The following is a 21,905-nucleotide window of genomic DNA, read 5'->3' on the forward strand; positions in this document are numbered from 1 at the left end:
CAGGAAGGGTAACATGGATGGGGTACCACGTTAGGAACATCAGGAGGAATGCATTTGGCGTTATTCTGGGTTATTTTGGTAAACAGGTTCCGTTAGGACAAGAATCTCCATGCGGACAAGGTAAGACATCATGAAAGCTCCTACAAAAGCGACCATTAACTATTTCTGCGATACTTTACAATTTCCGAGAGGTCGACTTGGCCCTTATTTACATAGCCATATGATGTCAGTATAACGCTGAGAACCTTTTAGATGCACCTGGGTGGGTGGGCCACTATGCAGACATCTCTTGCTTGATGCTGGACTTGCAGGTAGAAATGGGTCGCAGCAAACACGTGCGCGACCAGAGGCGTCTCACATGTTTTTTTGGTCAGTATTTCAGTCTAGTGACTTGCGATAGAATAACACAAAGAAATGCGCACTAGAGATTAGCATAATCAGTTTCCGCCGTGTTCTGCAGTTTTTGTTGTTATTGGTCATGAAGTTGCGATTCGTGTAGCATTTGTAAATATTTCGCCTTCTACACATTTAAGTGCTTTATAATACATTAAAACTATTTGGAATATGTTGTTAATTCTTCAGGTATGCAGTTTTATGGTGAGTAACATGCTACATATTTTAGAACTATTTATACATCTGGACAGTTTAACCACACTTCAATGGTAATGCACCATCTCGTCCCTTGAAACAGAAGATGATCTCGTGCTATGGAAATGTGATACTTGTAAATGTACTGGGTTAATTTAATGTTTTAATAGTTTATCTATGGGACTTCATCATCTTGAAACTGAAATCTGCGTTAGTTTCCAGTAACTTTTATTTCAAAATGTATTTAACTTTAACTGGTTTTTTATCATACAGATACTTCTCCGTGTGTAGTGGAGTAAGAATATAGCAGACAAACTGTTAAATACTATATTGACAAGATTTTATCGATTGGAACGCGGCCGGCCGTTGTGGCTGAGAGGTTCTAGGCGCTTGTCTGGAATCGCGCGACCGCTACGGTCGCAGGTTCGAATCCTGCCACGGGCATGGTTGTCTGTGATGTCCTTGGGTTAGTTAGGTTTAAGTAGTTCTAAGTTCTAGGGGACTGATGACCTCAGCAGTTAAAGTCCCATAGTGCTCAGGGCCATTTGAACCATTTTTTTTTTACAGGAGCGCTTTTAAATTTCAGTAGAATATTCGTTCCTAGATACATGACCATGTTGCAACTTCGAACGTGTTTTCGCGTTTGCAAAAACGTTAATCTCCCGAAACCATTTTTGTATCTTCGGTAAATGACCGCAGCACATAAAAAGTGAATATCATTATTTAAAAACGACGTAAGTTATAGGGCTGCTGGCAGAATGGTCGAACGCAATTACGTGGTTCACGTATTTTGGTCGCTGACTATCAATGTTAAATTCTCTCTCAATCCGTCTGTTATAGGATATGCCCACTGAGATATGTAGGTAAATTAATAGCAACGCAAATACGAGGCGTGTTTTTTTAAGTAAGTACCGTTTTGAAATTAAAAAAGGACATGTTAAGATATCTCAATGATTTTATTTTCACATGAAAGCCTGTACCTTAATCTACGCACTGACGCTGTTACAGTCTGATTCTTCCTTGTTTACGTTGTGTACTGAGTGTTTAAGAATCCTCAGATAATCGTGAGTTCCTCCCACTGTGAAGTACGGGCTGTTATAAGATTTCTTAGTGCTAAAGGCCTAAAAGCGATCGATATTCATCGTGGGATCTGTGCAGTTTACGGAGAAAACATTATGAGTGATGGAATGGTAAGAAAGTGGGTGAGAGCACTTAAAGATGGCTGCACAAATTTGCATGATGAACAACGGAGTGGGCGTCCTTCGGTCGTTAATGAAAGTTTGGTGCAGGAAGTGGACAATACGGTGAGAGAAAACAGACGCTTTACGATTTCCTCCTTGAGGGATGACTTTCCTAATGTTTCTCGTAGTGTTTTGTATGGCATTGTGACAGAACACTTGAATTACCGAAAATTGTGCGCACGTTGGGTACCGAAAATGTTGACGGATGTGCACAAAACCAAATGTTTAGACAGTGCACTGACTTTCCTTGAATGGTACCACAGCGATGGTGATGATTTCTTAAGTCAAGCTGTTACGGGCGATGAAATATGGGTGGCCTACGTCACACCAGAATCAAAGCAACAGTCCATGGAAGTTGAGCAAGGGCATCGTTTTGCTGCAAGACAATGCCCGTCCGCATGTGGCGATTCAGACCAAAGATCTCATCACATCTTTTCGATGGGAAACTCTAGATCATCCTCCGTACAGCCCCGATCTTGCGCCCAGTGATTACCACGTGTTCCTGCACTTGAAGAAACACCTGGGCGGTCAGCGTCTTCAAGAAGATGACGAAGTCAAAACAGTGGTGATGCAGTGGTTAACAAGTCAGGCGGCAGACTTCTATGAGGAGGGTATTCAAAAACTGGTACAACTTTATGACAAGTGCCTCAATATTGACGGAAATTATGTAGAAAAGCAGATTAAGGTACAGGCTTTCATGTAAAAATAAAATTATTGAGATATCTTAGAAGGTCTTTTTTAAATTTCAAAACGGTACTTACTTAAAAAACACGCCTCGTATTTCTCAAATTATAAGTCAAGCAACGACTGAATTATAAACACGAAAGGAACTGGGGAGACACAATATTCAATAATCGGTATTAATAGAAAGAAATCGTTAAGAATAAGAAAATTATTTTAGAAAAAAAAATCAGGAATAAGTGATGTAAGTTATTGAGAAAATTGTAGGCACTAAACACTGACAGTAATCTATTATTAGATTCAATAATAAAAAACATTTTTACTGCGAAAAATTAAAAAATATTTTATTTTCCCCTAAACGTACGCATCCGTAGCGGTGTGGCATAAAAGTTCTGTGAGCACACGAGAGTACACGAGAAATTGTCACAATGTGGAATGATCGCACTGGTTTGAACTCTGACGTGGTAGATAGAGGTCGACCCACTGTTACAAATTTCCAGTGCAGCTGGTCTATAGCAGTATCTGGCACACAAGCTAAGCCAGAGCGCTGCAGAGGTCGAGGGGCAACGTCGGCGGACTAGTGAGCTGGCGAGCGTTGGAGTTGGTGCGGCGGCCGGCAGTTGTCACGTCTCGCCGGAGTCTCCCGTGGTCTCGACGTCGGCAGCGTCCAGGGGCGCCCTCCTCAGGAAGATGCGGATGATCCTGCAACACCACAACAGTACTCAGCTCCAGAAGCTAAAAGACTGCCTACCGCGTCACACACAACACTTGGTGACTCTATATTTACAAGTAATGTACTACAGAATCAACCTTTCACTCCGCAGCGGAGTCAGCGCTGTTTTGAAACTCCCTCGCAGATTTAAACTGTATGCCAAATCGGGAGTCGAACTGGGAATCTTCCTTTCGCGAGGAATAATCTAACCGACCAAAACTATCCACACACAAGTCAAGGCTATAGTTGCGTCAATACTTGCCTTCCTATCGGTCGTCCCTACAGTGTTTCAGCTCTGTTTTTGCAGCGTGAATCACGAGTGTAGATTGCTAGCCCTGCGAGAGGGATGTAGAGCTTGATCCCCCGCATCTCTCCTCTCCACTGCGATATTCTAACAGGTAAGTTCTCTTTCTTGACTTCATAGGCTTTCCCAGTTTGTTATGTTATGTTAACCGGGGACCAAGATACGAAAGATAGGCTCCGTCCCCACCGCAGCCGCAGTGGTCCACAACCCCACGACGACTACCGCAGTCCACTTCACCCCTCCGCCGCCCCACACTGAACCCAGGATTATTGTGCGGTTCGGCCCCCGGTGCAACCCCCCCCCCCCCCCCCCCCCCCGGGAACGTCTCATACCAGACGAGTGTAACCCCTATGTTTGCGTGGTAGAGTAATGGTGGTGTACGCGTACGCGGAGAACTTGTTTGCGCAACAATTGCCGACATAGTGTAGCTGAGGCGGAATAAGAGGAACCAGCCCGCATTTGCCGAGGCAGATGGAAAACCGCCTAAGAACCATCCACAGACTGGCCGGCTCACCAAACCTCGGCATAAATCCGCCGGGCGGATTCGTGCCGGGGACCGGCGCTCCTTCCCGCCCGGAAAGCCGTGCGTTAGACCGCGCGGCCAACCGGGCGGGCTTTTCCCAGCTTAGTAATTCCTGATAGGCTCTTCAGGTTCCATGCTGGATCCTAAACTCACCATGTTTCAAAATTTCGGAGATCCATCTGTCAACCATCTTAAATAGAACGTTGCTGCTGCTGAGTCCTGCTGTGAACTGATGCAAAGGTTTTTTTTCCCTTTATTGAGGTTCGATTTCCCCCCAAGGGGGCAGGCTGGCAGCTGATTAGTACGCCGCTCTTCAGCCTACAGAATTTTTAAAAACATAAGAAGAAGATAATAAACAATAAAAGCAGGCGATAAAAACGGTGACTTAAATTGTAAAGAGGCGGAAAGTTGTGGAAGTTAAAACATAAAATAAAGGGTTGGTGAAGATAATTAAATACACAGGAATCAAACAGGTAAAATAGTATACAGACAGTAAAAAAAAAAAACATGGCGACAGTCTGCTTTCTGTTCGCAAGAGATATAAAAAATCACACCCAGCGACAGTATGATTGCTATTCGCTACACTTCAGAAAAAAGACACAACACTTAACACTCACTTAAAACACTGCACTAAAAAGTTTGCATGAAGATGACACACCACAGCAGATGCGGGGGGGGGGGGGGGACCTGGACAGATGAGGGGAAAAAAGGGGGAGGAGAGGAAAAAGCGAAGTGGAGGGAAGGGGCCAACGGAGGGGGAGGACTCATAGGGGGATAGGGGGGGGCAGGGCAGACACGAGAGGGGAAAGGCAGAGGAGGGGAATGCAAAAGGACTCTGGGGAGAGAAGGCAGTCAAAGAGAGTGTAGGTGGGGTAGAGGAAAAAAAAAACAGGATGGGAGGGGGGAAGAGGGAGCCCGGGAAAAGGACAGAGGAAGAGAGGGGGAGATGAGGATCAGAGTTGATAGGAGGGATAAATGGAGGGAGAGAGGGCATCATCTGGGGGGGGGGGGGCGGGGGAGAGTTTGAGAGGAGAGGAGCAACCAGGGGATGGGGGGCGGATCAAGTCGGCGGGAGGTGTAGAGGAAATGGATATGTTCGAGGAAAAGGAACAGATGGGGGAAAGAAATCAAGTTGTAGAGGATCTGCTAGGGGGACGTGAGGCGTTACGGAAGGCGAGGCGGAGCGCATGGCGCTCGAGATCTGGAGGATGCGAAGGTTGCAAGTTGTAGTCCTACATAAGCCTCCGTGTCGTAAACGGCGCATGCGCCGCAAACCACAGCTGCTGCCCTACAAGACTGCGCTGTTGGCGCCGCACTTAGTAGAACACTGGCGGCAACGATGTATCGCACTCAAAGACTATTTTCAAACTCTCGGGCTGGCCGCACGAAAGAACATTCTGTTTTGACGCGGTATAGTACAGCGTTCCACATCTCTATTAATCAAAAAATCTGTAGACGTAATTTCAATTTCCTCTTTCACAAATGCTGTTCAAAAACCAGAAGTACTGATAACTATCTTAGTATCATCAAATTGCATCTCATGTCCCTCATTTAGGCAATGTTCTACTACCGCAAATTTTTCCCGACTGTTGTAGCTTCGTATGACTGCAATATTCCACACACCTGCTCTAAACTTCCCACACTGACAAAAGATTTTATATATGCCAGGTTTCCGAAGTCCCAAAACATCTTCCACTGAGCAGAACAGTGCCATAATCTTGTATGTTGGATGGAACAAACGCTTACTATTAAAACTCCTTAAAATTCTTCAAGTCTTAAACGACATGCCTAAGCATAAGGAATAAAGGCCACAGATCTGTGCTCATCTTCATGCACCTCTGCAGATGGTCCAGAATCCATAGATCGACGAATCTGCTTCTCAGAGTATCCATTTTCCTTAAACACAGCCATCAAATGTGCAAGTTCTTGCATGCAAACAGTTGCCATCCACTGTGCAAGTAGCCTGTTTATATGTTTGTTTGTTGGCAACGCTATAGACTGTGTTAATATCACTGACAGCGCTCGGCGCCTTCGGTAAGGGACTCTGTGGTTGGACGTACATCCATCGTAAAATGATGATTGATGTATTTGCTAATGTTGGGGTAGTGGAATTATTGACGATTATATAGCTTTTGGAACTGGATGTCACATTATTAAGGTAAAATCTGCTAAATACACTCCTGGAAATTGAAATAAGAACACCGTGAATTCAATGTCCCAGGAAGGGGAAACTTTATTGACACATTCCTGGGGTCAGATACATCACATGATCACACTGACAGAACCACAGGCACATAGACACAGGCAACAGAGCATGCACAATGTCGGCACTAGTACAGTGTATATCCACCTTTCGCAGCAATGCAGGCTGCTATTCTCCCATGGAGACGATCGTAGAGATGCTGGATGTAGTCCTGTGGAATGGCTTGCCATGCCATTTCCACCTGGCGCCTCAGTTGGACCAGCGTCCGTGCTGGACGTGCAGACCGCGTGAGACGGCGCTTCATCCAGTCCCAAACATGCACAGTGGGGGACAGATCCGGAGATCTTGCTGGCCAGGGTAGTTGACTTACACCTCTAGAGCACGTTGGGTGGCACGGGATACATGCGGACGTGCATTGTCCTGTTGGAACAGCAAGTTCCCTTGCCGGTCTAGGAATGGTAGAACGATGGGTTCGATGACGGTTTGGATGTACCGTGCACTATTCAGTGTCCCCTCGACGATCACCAGTGGTGTACGGCCAGTGTAGGAGATCGCTCCCCACACCATGATGCCGGGTGTTGGCCCTGTGTGCCTCGGTCGTATGCAGTCCTGATTGTGGCGCTCACCTGCACGGCGCCAAACACGCATACGACCATCATTGGCACCAAGGCAGAAGCGACTCTCATCGCTGAAGACGACACGTCTCCATTCGTCCCTCCATTCACGCCTGTCGCGACACCACTGGAGGCGGGCTGCACGATGTTGGGGCGTGAGCGGAAGACGGCCTAACGGTGTGCGGGACCGTAGCCCAGCTTCATGGAGACGGTTGCGAATGGTCATCGCCGATACCCCAGGAGCAACAGTGTCCCTAATTTGCTGGGAAGTAGCGGTGCGGTCCCCTACGGCACTGCGTAGGATCCTACGGTCTTGGCGTGCATCCGTGCGTCGCTGCGGTCCGGTCCCAGGTCGACGGGCACGTGCACCTTCCGCCGACCACTGGCGACAACATCGATGTACTGTGGAGACCTCACGCCCCACGTGTTGAGCAATTCGGCGGTACGTCCACCCGGCCTCCCGCATGCCCACTATACGCCCTCGCTCAAAGTCCGTCAACTGCACATACGGTTCACGTCCACGCTGTCGCGGCATGCTACCAGTGTTAAAGACTGCGATGGAGCTCCGTATGCCACGGCAAACTGCCTGACACTGACGGCGGCGGTGCACAAATGCTGCGCAGCTAGCGCCATTCGACGGCCAACACCGCGGTTCCTGGTGTGTCCGCTGTGCCGTGCGTGTGATCATTGCTTGTACAGCCCTCTCGCAGTGTCCGGAGCAAGTATGGTGGGTCTGACACACCGGTGTCAATGTGTTCTTTTTTCCATTTCCAGGAGTGTACATTGTTTGCTCTTCAACAAAATCTATCTTTTGCTAACCAAATGCCTGCTAGTGGTTAGAGCCTATAGTAGTTAGAATCTTTTTATTCAGCTGGTTGTAGTTGCTGCTTGCAGTAATTTCTGTAATTCGTGTTATGCAGATTTTCTGTGAGGTAAGTGACTTATGAAATGTATGGGTTATTGTAGGATTTCTTCTAATTCAGGGCCATTCTTTCGAGTTAATTATTTGAAGTCATGTCATCATTACAGAGCAATCAGATTGGGTTGGGCTTGTATATTATCGGCTCGTAATTGAATAGCTTAAGTTTGAGTTGTCTTTGTTAGGGAAGATTCTGTAGGTCAGTGTTTAATAAAAAAATAAAAAATAAAGAGGTAGTTTCAACTGTACCAATGCTACGTCATTCTTAGGACTCTGATATCCAGAACATATGCAAGGACAGTTTAATCCAAGAACTTGCGCATTTGATGACTGCGATTAAGGAAGATGACAACTCTGATAAGCAGATTCGTCGGGCTATGCAGTTTGGACCATCCCCAGAGGCGCATGAAGAAGCGCATGTCTGTGGCCTTTATTCCTCATGTTGGGGGCATATCGTTTGAGAGTGGAAGAATTTTGAGCAGGTTTTACATTAAGAGTGTGTTCCGTCTACCTTCCAAGATTAGGGCACTGCTCGGCTTTGTGAAAGATGATTTGGGGCCCAGGACGCCTGGTGTATACAAATTCCAGTGTCATTGTGGGAAGGCTTATGTCGGCAGTTCGTTTCGCACAGTTCAGGACAACATGGAACATCATCATCAGACATAGCTACAACATCTGGAAGATTGGTGTGTAATATATTACTTCTATACGGTCTGGTTGTGTGTAAAAACTTTGTAGCGAGAGTGAGAGCCAGAGACATTACACAGTAACTGCGCTCATAGTAGCGGACAATGGTTAAATATTATTTCCGAGAGACCATGATCTCTGTACGTAGAAATTAAGACTAAGATTATTGGGGCTTCTTCTGTTCTGGAATATAAAACAAATGATTGGATGGGTGTTAATTAAATAAAGGATATGTTCACCATCATTGTAACAGTACAAAAGCATTATTTTCAGCAACGAATAAATTGGTTTTCGCCGACGGACATTAGTAAGTAAGCTTCAACTAATAATCTGTATTTCTGTTTATTATCAATACCTATGACGCCTGCCTCGATACTGAAGAGAATTCCACGAACCTGCAACCAACAAGATGGGAAAAACTTTGGTAAAAAAAATTCTTTTCACACCGCGCTGAACGAGGAAATACGCTGAAGAAACTGGTATAGGTAAGCGCATTCAAAAGCAGAGATATGTAAATAGGCTGAATACGGCGCTGCGGTCGGCAACGCTATGTAAGACAATAAGTGTTTGGCGCAGTTGTTAGATCGGTTACTGCTGATACAATGGCAAGTTACCAAGATTTAAATGAATTTGAGCGTGGTGTTTAGTTGGCGCACGAGCGATGGGATACAGCATCTCCGAGGTAGCGATGAAGTGGGGATCTTCCCGAACGACCATTTCTCGAGTGTACCGTGAATATCAGGAATCCGGCAAAACATCAAATCTCCGACATCGCTGCGGCCGGAAAAAGACACTGCAAAAACGGGGCCAGCAACCACTGAAGAGAATCGTTCAACGTGACAGAAGCGCAACCTTCCGCAGATCGCTGCAAATTTCCATGCTGGGCCATCAGCAAGTGTCAAGAGTGCGAACCATTCAACGAAATATCATCGATATGGGCTTCCGGAGCCGAAGGCCCACTCGTGTACCCTTGATGACTGCACGATTCAAAGCTTTAAGCCTCGCCTGCGCCCGTCAACACCGACAATGGTCTGTTGATGACTGGAAACATGTTGCCTGGTCGGACGAGTCTCTTTTTCAAATTGTATCGAGCGGATGGATGTGTACGGGTATGGAGATAATCTTCATGAATCCATGGACCCTGCATGTCAGCAGGGAACTGTTCAAGCTGGTGGAGGCTCTGTAATAGTGTGGGGCGTTTGCAGTTAGAGTGAAGTGGGATCCCAATACTTCTAGATACGACTCTGACAGGTGACGTGTACATAAGCATCCTTCTGATCACCTACATGCATTCATGTCCATTGGGGATTCCGACGGACTTGGATATTTCCAGCAGGACAATGCGACACCCAATATCTCCAGAATTGCTACAGAGTGGCTCCAGGAACACTCTTCTGAGTTTAAACACTTCCGCTGGCCACTAAACTCCATTGTTGAGCGCATCCGGGATGCCTTGCAACTAGCTGTACAGAAGAGATCTCCACCCTCTCGTACTCTTTCAGATTTATAGACATTCCTGCAGGAGTCATGTGGTCAGTGCCCTCCAGCACTACTTCAGACATTAGTCGAGTCCATGCCATGTAGTGTTGCGGCACTTCTGCATGCTCACGGGGGTCCTACATGATATTAGTGAGGTGTACCGGTTTCTTTGGTTCTTTAGTGTATATGACGCGACGAAATTAGTCTACGTATGATCAAAATACTATATTACATTTCACACACCGGCAAAAATATACAATACAATACGAATCTTTTTAGGTGAACATTGCTTAAACGAGGCACACAAGATGAAATTTTACGAGACTGAGATAGCTGCCAGTACTTTCGGTTTTCAAACAATGTTGGTAAAGAGGCATTTGAAATGACATGGGAGACAGTTTGATTAATATAAACTATGGTATTCCCCTTAGCAGGGCGTGGAATCCAGTACTACCCTGCATCAAAACAGACCATTCTTCTGTGTGGCCAGCCCGAGTGTCTGAAAATAGACTTTGAGTGTGATATGTCGTTACAGGTGAGTTTTGGAAGGCAGCGGCTATAGTGGGCGGCGCATAAGACGCGTACGGCAAGGAGGCCTCTATAGGACGACGATTTGCAGTCCTGGCACCAGTTTTCAGCAGGACACAGCAGCAGCAGTGTTCTCCTGAAGATATCGGACAGATGGATCGCCGAAATATCGAATCATGTTGATTTTAGGGTCCGGCAGCAAACGCGAGAACGTTGTACACATACACATCATCAGTGCATACTTAAATAACTAGAATTACGATTCTCTGTGACAGATAATACACCCATCAGAGTGCATTAATGCCTTGTACAGGAAAAGGGGTTATTTTTAGGAAATATGGTGCGAAATTGTGATTCAGTGTGTTTCAGTGCGCGATGCGCCAGCCTCATGGCCGACGGCGGACGAAGGCTGGCCGGCGCATTATGCAGGTGACACAGTTTTGCAACGAGCGTCGGTATGTGTGTATGTGCGCTGCAGCCATCAACAGCCAGTATGCAGCATTAGCAGAATTACGCAGGTGCGGGCCGCGTGTGGCACGGTTGCGTTAGCCAACTCATCGAGAACATCCTAATAAACACGGCGCCGTGTAACCGGCGGATTCAGCAGCGGTCTGCACTATTTAAGGACACCAGAGATGGGCGTCGGCATCAGTTCGACCGATTGGGCGTTCGGTCGCTGCAACGTCGTCGTCATCAGTGACGCTGTCCCCGAGGACCGGCCGGCGGAGGACGTTGCCCACTGCTGCACCGGCGACTCCCGGTGTCGTCACGAGCCGCAGCGTCTGCAGGAAGCAAGCTAGGCCGGGCCTCGTGTTGCTGACGTCCTACCGCCTGTGCAGCCGCTGACCGAGCACGGCGTCACGTTCCCCGGGTGGGGCTGAGCTACCAGAAAATGTATTGCAAAAACCAACAATAAAGAGGAAGATTGCTAAAAACAGCCACCTTCTTCTACCCAGCCACGCCCTACAACCCCGACCACGTCACCTGCTCTGGTCATCCTATTACTGCCTATATGTAGCCTACCTATAGCACCACAACACAAATGGCTGCACATTGCAAAGTTCTAGGGGTTTGCACGTGGCCGTATGGTACATAACACACGCTCACAAGCTGACCTATCTTGAAATGCTGACAATTTGCTTGGTCAGTGGACGCACGTTCAGCCGCAGTGCGCCACAGAGAGTAAGCCACTGGCCGCTGTCCGCAGCGTGGCCTCGTGCGCAAATGTGTCTCTTTTCTTTGCTCACCATGGAACCACTTGATACGACCGTAATTAGCCGGTGTTAGGATGTCAGACAGGGTGATGATGGGTGCGCATAGCGTGCGTGTTTTAAAATCAGTCTTTTGTTAATAAACTGTTTAAGCTTACTTCTCGGTGCTCGCGTATTTCTGTACCTCAAGGGCCCACAGCTTACAAATCGTGACAAATATTGCGTGTAATTATCGTCCAGGGGCAACAACACAAACAACTTCCTTATAATATGGAGTACTGCAATGACCAGGATACTTGGGCAGTTCATAAGTTGCATCGCATTGTGTTCAGTGACGAATCGCAGTTCTGCACTACTCCAGATGATCAGTGTTGGCAAGTACGGCGTCGATCTAGCGTGAGCCCTCATTCTTCTGATGTTTGGGAGAGGCGCAATAGTGCTTCTCCAGGCGACATGATGTGGGCTGCCATCACATAGGACTTCAGATCACAGCTGGTCATGATAGAGGGAACTCTGACTGTGCGACACAGATATCCTTGGGCCTTATGTATCACCTCTCATACGACAGTATTGTGGTGCCCTTTTTCAACAGGACAGTGCTCATCTACACAAGGCACTCCACGAAGTGCCTGCGTGCTGCTGAGCTACTCCAGGAGCCAGCAAGAGCCCCAGACCTGTCCAGAATGGAACATGTGTGGGACCAGCTTCAACGTCAACTCTGGTCCTATGCCAGTATCCAGGATATCGAGGTCCAGTTGCAACAGTTCTGGGCCAACTCTCCTCAGGACGGGATACAACGGCTTTATGACATCCTTCCTAAATGAATCAGTGCATGCATCCAGGTCAGACAGGGTGCAACTTCATATCAATAATGGAGCTCATACTGCCATGTTTGTTGTAGATTGATTCAATTTTGTAATCACTGAAAAAACATCACATACCCTCTACATGGGTTACGTTTCATTTCATTTTCTCCTCCCCTTCCAGGTGCTTCACTTTTTTTGTCACACAATGCAGAACCCGCACTAAACCCTCGATCATTATGGTTTCAGCTAGCCCCCGTCTGCTAACGCGCCAAGTGCATTCAGGGAAAGCGGAAACAGTAGATCTATAGTTCAGTAGAGTCGCAGACGATCATTGTTAGAAATCCGTGAGAAACCCGTAATGAATGTAAAGCCCTTACCCACATTCCAGCATTCCAGGAGTACCCCCTTCTGCCCCTCCACATATGATACTCACACAGTGCAGGAGAAAACGACGACCTCGCTGGCGATGGTGAGCCAGAAGATGGCGGAGGGCAGGGTGCGGATGGTGGCGTTGTACAGCTGCGAGTACAGCACCCCAGACACCAGCGGCACGGCGTTGTCCGCCACGGCCAGCAGCGCGAACAGCTTACCTGCAGAACACGTGTCCTCCTGTCACACAGTGTCATCAATACACTGGAAGATCTGCAACATCTATTAATATTAACCTGAGCACGTAGGCCAGCGCAACTGAACAGTGACGATACTGTACGAGATGCAAAAGAAGGGGCCAGAATATTTTCTCTCTTATTGAGATTGTAAGCTCCCTACCAGTTTTTGCTGTTGTACAGAGTTTCCTGTAAGTCACTGTACCCCTACATCAAAACAATATACAGTGTGTACATAATGACCGGGAACACTTTCAATTATTTGTTTCACAAGAACTAAACATTGTACAGATGTCATACATAATTCATTTTGAAGAGAAACTCTAAACGTTTTTATTAACAAACATTCATATATTTATTTATTTATTTATTTAACCTGATCACATTAGGGCCATCAGGCCCTCTCTTACATTGGACCAGTGTTCCACGCATGCAGCATTTCACACATCAGAGTTACATCAGGACAATAGTTTAAATAAGAAAATTAGATTATGCTAGTGACAATATGAATAAAGAATAATGACTAAGACCTAATAAAGTAAATGCTGGCAGTATTTTTACAACAGGTGCTATACATACAAATTATGATAAAAGCAATAATAATAACAGTAAAAAAATCAAATAATAATGATAAACATGAGAAAAATTGGCAGTAGTAATGAAGATTTGTGCAGATATACATTAATATCTTGGTGTGTAAAGTAGATGTTTACTAGTATAGCGAGTTTTGGGGAAGGGAGATTTAAGGAGGGGGAAAGAGGGAAGTAATGAGGTGAAGTGCATTCACGTACAGAGGAAGGCATTACTGTTGCTTAAGTAGATACGTCATTGACTGTTTTTTGAAGCCGTACATGTTTTTAAGTTCTCTAACATATCGAGGGAGGTTATTCCAGAGTCGGGTTTCCGCTACTTTAAAGGACTTGGAGAAGGTGACTGAGCGATGCAGTGGAACAGAGAGGATTTTATTATGATGGGAACGTGTGTTTCTGTCATATTGTTCCGACATAAGCGTTAAGGACGAGGAGGGATATGAGGGACAGTGTACATTTATAAGGCAGTAGATGAGACAGAATGTATGGAAATCTCTGCGTTTGTCTGTACGCAGCCCGGACAATTTTGCATATGCTGGCGAAATGTGATCAAAAAGTCGAACGTCACAGATATATCGGACGCAGGCATTCATGGCCAGTCCCAGACTTTGCGAATTTTCCTGAGAGAGGCCTTGTAGGATAATATCTCTGTAGTCAATGATTGGGAGTATAAGGGTTTGTACTAATTTCTTTTTCAGATCGAAAGGGAAGAGTTTTTTATATTTTTTGAGGACATGAAGGGATGCTGGTGCTTTTTTGCACATTGCAGTTACGTGCTCTGTCCAATTTATATTTTCATCTATTATTACTCCCAAACTCTCTGCTGAGGGAGAGACGTTAATATTTGTTCCATTTAGGATAAGAGATGGTACGGATTCCCGATGTTTTGGGCTAATGTGCCTAGAGTGGCCAACAAGTACCGCTTGGGTTTTAAATGGGTTTAGTTTTAGTCCTATGTCCTGTGCCCATTTTGATAGTGCATCGAGGTCAGTATTGAAATTTTCAATAGCTTTCTTAAGATTGCTTGGTTTCGCACTTAGATACAACTGAAGGTCATCAGCATACATGTAATATTTGCAATAGGTCCTAAAGGAACCATGAGTGAGACGGCAGACGTCAAAACGGCAATGGAATTCTTGGCATACCCGTCCCAGCATGGCATCGTCGACTGTGGCAGTGGCTTCCCGTGTTCTCTCCCGGAGCTCTGCTACATCACGTGGTAGAGGCGCTACATACACCAGATCTTTAATGTGTCCCCACAGAAAAAAGTCACACGGAGTGATATCTGGTGATCGGGGAGTCCCGCACCTGAACTCGCCATGTTTGCGACTAGCGCTCGTAGTGAAACTGCGTGCTTATGGAATATCGTCTCAGTTATGTGACTGGATTTGCGATTTCTTGTTAGAGAGGTCACAGTTCGTACTAAATGACGGAAAGTCAACGAGTAAAAACTTCGGTTAGACGATAAATCAGTTTAATCTAAAAGCCGTAAATTCAACTAAATACCTAGGAATTACAATTACGAACAACTTAAATTGGAAAGAACACATAGAAAATGTTGTGGGGAAGGCTAAGCAATGGCTGCGCTTTATTGGCAGGACGCTTAGAAAATGTAACAGACTTACTAAGGAGACTGCCTACACTACGCTTGTCCGTCCTCTTTTAGAATATTGCTGCGCGGTGTGGGATCCTTACCAGATAGGACTGACGGAGTACATCGAAAAAGTTGAAAGAAAGGCAGCACGTTTTGTATTATCGCGAAATATGGCAGAGAGTGTCACAGATATGATACAGGATTTGGGCTGGAAATCATTAAAAGAAAGGCGTTTTTCGTTGCGACGGAATCTTCTCACGAAATTCCAATCACCAACTTTCTCCTCCGAATGCGAAAATATTTTGTTGACACCGACCTACATAGGGAGGAACGATCACTACGATAAAATAAGGGAAATCAGAGCTCGTACGGAAAGATATAGGTGTTCATTCTTTCCGCGCGCTATACGAGATTGGAATAATAGAGAATTGTGAAGGTGGTGCGATGAACCCTCTGCCAGGCACTTAAATGTGATTTGCAGAGTATCCATGTAGATGTAGATGTAGACCGCAGCTGCCCACCTCAGGCATACAGAGTAAACAGCTCGGAATAGCGATGAAACTCAAGGTGTGGATCTGGCCCAGAAGACGCACACCTCTCGCCGACCTTACCGGCAGCAGGCGGAAGTAACCAAACACGGCGATGTAGGTGAATGGTCTCAGTAACGAAGCCTGCTATAGCAAACGCAGCATCAAAAACATAACAAATGTTATGTTATGTTGGGGGGGGGGGGGGGGGCGAGAAAGGAAAGCAAAGTGAAGGAACTGATGATATCTGCTCCATCCGGAATTAATGTGGGATCGGCGGAGGCGAATGAAAATGTGTGCCGGACCTGGACTCGAAACCAGGATCTCTACTGCTTACTAGGCAGAAGCGTTAACCACTGCACCATCCGGACACAGCGTTTATCGCAAATGCACCGAGTATCTCAGCACGCTCCCCGGCCAAACCACATTCCCACCTAGCGCAACCTATCCCCAGTCCCCGTCCATGCTTTTCATGCTCGCTAATTTTAGATTCCCGCTGTAGCTCGAACAATACTGTGCATCCGCACTGAAGGTTGTGTATTCATCAAATACATGAATGTGTGGAAATCTAGAATTAGCGAGCTTGGAGGACACGAACGGGGACTGTGGATAGATGGCAATGTGGTTCGGCCAGGGAATGTGTTGAGATTGTCCGCGTATTTGCGATAACCACTGTATCCGGATGACGCAGTGGTTAACGCATCTACCTAATAAGCAGGAGATCCTGGGTTCGAGTCCCGGTTTGGCACACATTTTCACTCGTCGCCGCCGATTCCGCATAAAGTCCCAATACAGCTGACATCATCAGTTCCTTCCCTTTCCTTTGCTTTCTCCCCCCCCCTCCGTCTTAAATTTTCGTAATACGAATCACAGCTGCGGATTCCGCGTAGAGTCTGTCCGAAAGAAAAGAAAATATGCACTCGTGTTAATAATAAATGTTATTGACAATGTCATTCAGAATACGCGACAAAACAATGATACCGATACCCGGCATCTCTTAACGGGCACATTTCATTCTCTTTTTGCCTAAATTATGAAGCCTATACAGGGTGGTCCATTGATCGTGACCGGGCCAAATATCTCACGAAATAAGCGTCAAACGAAAGAACTACAACGAACGAAACTTGTCTAGGTTGAAGGGGGAAACTAGATGGCGCTATGGTTGGCCCGCTAGATGTCGCTGCCATGGGTCAAACGGATATCAACTGCGTTTTTAAAAAATAGGAACACCCATTTTTTATTACATATTCGTGTAGTACGTAAAGAAATATAAATGTTTCAATTGGACCACTTTTTTCGCTTTGTGATAGATGGCGCTGTAATAGTCACAAACATATGGCTCACAATTTTAGACGAACAGTTGGTAACAGGTAGGTTTTTTAAATTAAAATACAGAGCGTAGGTACGTTTGAACTTTTTATCTCGGTTGTTCCAATGTGATACATGCACCTTTGTGAACTTATCATTTCTGAGAACGCGTGCTGTTACAGCGTGATTACCTGTAAATACCACATTAATGCAATAAATGCTCAAAATTACGTCCGTCAACCTCAATGCATTTGGCAATACGTGTAACGACAGTCCTCTCAACAGCGAGTAGTTCTCCTTCCGTCATGTTCGCACATGCATTGACAATGCGCTGACGCATGTTGTCAGGCGTTGTCGGTGGATCACGATAGCAAATATCCTTCAACTTTCCCCATAGAAAGAAATCCGGGGACGTCAGATCCGGTGAACGTGCGGGCCATGGTATGGTGCTTCGACGACCAATCCACCTGTCATGAAATATGCTATTCAATACCGCTTCAACCGTACGCGAGCTATGTGCCGGACATCCATCAAGTTGGAAGTACATCGCCATTCTGACATGCAGTGAAACATCTTGTAGTAACATCGGTAGAACATTGCGTAGGAAATCAGCATACATTGCACCATTTAGATTGCCATCGATAAAATGGGGGCCAATTATCCTTCCTCCCATAATGCCGCACCATACGTTAACCCGCCAAGGTCGCTGATGTTTCACTTGTCGCAGCCATCGTGGATTTTCCGTTGCCCAATAGTGCATATTATGCCGGTTTACGTTACCGCTGTCGGTCAATGACGCTTCATAGATAAACAGAAAGCGTGCAAAAAAATCTGTCATTGTCCCGTAATTTATGTTGTGCCCAGTGGCAGAACTGTGCACGACGTTCAAAGTCGTCGCCATGCAATTCCTGGTGCATAGAAATATGGTACGGGTTCAATCGATGTTAATGTAGCATTCACAACAACGATGTTTTTGAGATTCTCGATTCTCGCGCAATTTGTCTGCTATTGATGTGCGGATTAACCGCGACAGCAGGTAAAACACCTACTTGGGCATCATAATTTGTTGGAGGTCGTGGTTGACGTTTCACATGTGGCTGAACACTTCCTGTTTCCTTAAATAACGTAACTATCCGGCGAACGGTCCGGACACTTGGATGATGTCGTCCAGGATACCGAGCAGCATATATAGCACACGCCCGTTGGGCGTTTTGATCACAATAGCCATACATCAACACGATATCGACCTTTTCCGCAATTGGTAAACGATCCATTTTAACACGGGTAATGTACCACGAAGCAAATACCGTCCGCACTAGCGGAATGTTACGTGATACCTCGAACGTATACGTTTGTGACTATTACAGCGCCATCTATCAAAAAGTGAAAAAAGTGGTCCAACTAAAACATTCATATTTCTTTACGTACTACACAAATATGTAATAGAAAATGGGGGTTCCCATTTTAAGGAACGCAGTTGATATCCGTTTGACCTATGGCAGCGCCATCTAGCGGGCCAACCATAGCGCCATCTGGTTTCCCCCTTCAAGCTAGACGAGTTTCGTTCTTTGTAGTTTTTTCGTTTGATACTTATTTCGTGAGATATTTGGCCCGGTCACTATCAATGGACCACCCTGTATAATTACTGCAGTGGAACACATGATCAGCTAACTTCAACAGAGACAGCTTCCGACGAGAAAGAGTCATAATTCAGGCGGGTATAGTTCTGTTATGCGAAAAATGGTTCACGTTTCCATCGAGTGTTCGCTTTAAGAATTACTTCATCGTAAGGAAGGACCGTCTTGATGGGAAAGGCGACATACCTAGATTGGCAAAACATTGGCTGCCGCATCAGTCTATCCGCTCAGTCACACACAACATCTAATTAGCTGCTGTGCAAATACAATTTGCTCTCAAAACCTTTACAACTGTCTCGATGTATGAAGCTCCACATTATAGTACTGCTGAAGACTACTGGAGAAATTTAATAATTCAGCTTCGGCTTCCCATTATAATAGATGGACCCCTGAATTCTCACAGTGTAGCATGGGGGAGGGAGACATGACGGACAGGAACGGCAGGGCTTTGGTGGATGCTGTAGAATACAATGACCTGGTGATACTCAACGATGGAACCGCTACTGTGGTATCTTCCACAGGCATTCTGCAACAGATGTCACGCTTTGCACCACACGTTTTACTAACCTCTGTAATTGGCATGTTAAACCAGACTCAGTGGGATAGGATTATCTCCAAATCGAGTTCTACATTAACATAACGTTAGTACTAAACAAATATGTTACGCCAATAGTAAGTGCCAGATTGTGGAAGCCAACTGGGAGAAATATAAGGACCCATTTTGACAGAAACTTTATATCATGCATCATGACTTACAGGAACAAGAGGTGTACCAAACTTTAACCAACGCAATGTAAGTTGTAGCGAAAGTCAGAATTCCACAGAAAAAAAAGTTCTGTTACGATGTAATGTTCCCCGCTGCTGGGATCGTGAATGCTCTAGATCAGCTGCAGAATGTTGCTTTGACGAACTGTCTTCAGAATTCTGTCTTGGAGAACTTCGTGGAAATGAGAAGAATAAATGCGCGCGTATTAAGCAATTCCTCAAAAAAAGCACAATTCGACTCAATTTTGTTGCTTACTCAATAAAGCAATCAGTATAACAAGCATCTGGAATAAAACAAAGGCTTTCAGTAACAGCCCACTGCCTGGATAGAGGGATTTATCGATACTCTCGCTCTTCCCACGGCCCCATTACAAAATGATCCACCTGCTGTTGAAGATGATTATCCTGCTTCGTCCCCTCTCTAAAGAAGAACTAAATGATGCTATTAAATCATCGACTGACAGCTGCCCTGGGACTGATTTCATTCATTATTTGATATTTACGAAACCCCCCAAAGAACCGAAAGATTTGTTCTTGTTCATTTTAAATCAGTACTGTATGCAACAAGATCCATGGAAACGTGGAAGATCCAATTAAAATTCCAGTTTTGAAAAGTGGGAAAGATCCAAATACGGTCTCTAGCTATCGGCCGATCGCGTTGTTTCGTGTAGCAAAAACGTTGGAGCGAATGGTAAAAGGAGAATGGAACACTGGCTCGAAAATAGGAGTTTGATGCCTCGAAGTCAATATAGATTCAGAAAAGGCAAAGAGACTTTGGACAATCGGTCGTCGCCACTTTCCTTGAGTTACAACCACGTTCAGATACCGGTTGTCATGAACAAGCTGGTAGACTTCGGAATTCCTTCGAGGATTGTATATAGTATCATTACCATGGCTGCTCAAAGAACAGTCTATGTCAAATTCAAAGGAAACATGTTCGGTCCTTTTCTTCCTCCCAGGACTTGCCACAGGATACAATTTTAAGCCCGCTCTTGTATACTCCGTATACTCATGATTTAGAATGAACCATCAGTCCCCCCACTAAAACATTACAGCATGAAGGCGATGTACTCACATGTGTTTATTCAACTGCCGATTCGTATCTTCATGCCAAAAATCCATTACTAACAGAACACTTCGATGAGTGGCTGTCTATCAACGGGTTGGAAATCTAGACTGAGAAACTGGTGAGCGTCCCTGTTTACAAATCGAGCGCTGCTCGCATTGACGGCCACGCTCCATGTGGAAAGTATACTTTCCATATAAAATTTCGTGCTCCGTTCATAGGAGTGACATTTGATTCACGGTTAAGCAGGCCACGTTACATTCGATCCTCTATGACTCACAAGGGAACATTCCCAAATGTAGATAAACGATGCTGATGAAACTTGGCGAGTGTGTAGAGGGAGCAAAGTAATCCAATATGTATTGCTTTTGTTTGTACCCAATTTCAATTTTAAGGGGTAAAGCACCCTCCGAAAGGTAATTTGGCATTTTTGGTGTAGACAATATCTTCGAAACAATATATAAAAAATGTTTTTCATATAAAAGCTACTACGAAATTAACGTTCTTGAAAAATGTGTAATCGACCTTTGTAATAATCTGAAATTTTGCAAATACTCCACCACCATTGATTAATTTAGAAAAATGAAAATTTTTACTACAACATAAATTTAAAGAACCGTTTAAGCCACATACATTCATGTGTAATAAAGCTGATTTCTGAAACACCATTTTTGGAAAGTAAGCTACTCACAATGTGCTGTCAGAATATATTCAACATGCCTAATTAAAATATTCAAACATTCATTATTATCCTAATTATTTATTTCACTTATATTTTTTATGTTTTAAATTATTTTACGCTTTATATTCACGTCTTTCTTTGTTATTTAATTTACCATTTCACATATGTGTATTTTGTCAATTAATAATAATCCGCTCACTATTATAACAGAAAATCCTACCAACAATGATAATCTGTAACGAAAAGAAGGTCTTTCAAAACTGAAAGCTGTACACTTTCTATGGATGTACCCGTGCCGTCAAGCCTTTTGGGATCACCAGATGTGATCAGATATGGGTTTTGTACATACTACCCGGCCTTTCGTAGTTTAAAAGAATCTAATGGTGAATTTGGACCGAGAATTCGGAAATCTCATTCTGAAGGCCCAAATGTTGTTGGAACAGCATCGAAAAAACAAACGTCTGACCAGGTCAAAAGATATTTGAAAGATGTTTTCTTTCCCAGTGAGGGAGAAAAGTCTGTATTATTATTAGATTCTTGAGGTGGTCGATGGGAAAAAACCGTTTAGAGCGTCGTGCCTGAGGACAGGGAACTTATTCATCTGGCTCAACGGGACAACCGCTGCCGTGGGACGT

The 21,905-nt window shown here is 45.0% G+C and overlaps 1 protein-coding gene across 1 annotated transcript in view; it reads right to left on the reverse strand.

Annotated features, from left to right (window-relative positions):
• Positions 1-2,817: 2,817 nt before the first annotated feature.
• Positions 2,818-21,905, reverse strand: part of LOC126174983 (proton-coupled folate transporter) — a 263,537-nt gene continuing 244,449 nt past the window's right edge. The window contains exons 9-10 of the mRNA XM_049921459.1: positions 12,930-13,086; positions 2,818-3,212 (exon numbers count right to left, since the gene is read on the reverse strand). Of these exons, the coding sequence (XP_049777416.1) occupies positions 3,134-3,212; positions 12,930-13,086 (236 nt within the window). The 3' untranslated portion in view covers positions 2,818-3,133. The remainder of the gene's footprint in view (positions 3,213-12,929; positions 13,087-21,905) is intronic.

The sequence above is a fragment of the Schistocerca cancellata genome, chromosome 3 (genome assembly GCF_023864275.1).
Source record: "Schistocerca cancellata isolate TAMUIC-IGC-003103 chromosome 3, iqSchCanc2.1, whole genome shotgun sequence".
Lineage (NCBI taxonomy): Eukaryota > Metazoa > Arthropoda > Insecta > Orthoptera > Acrididae > Schistocerca > Schistocerca cancellata.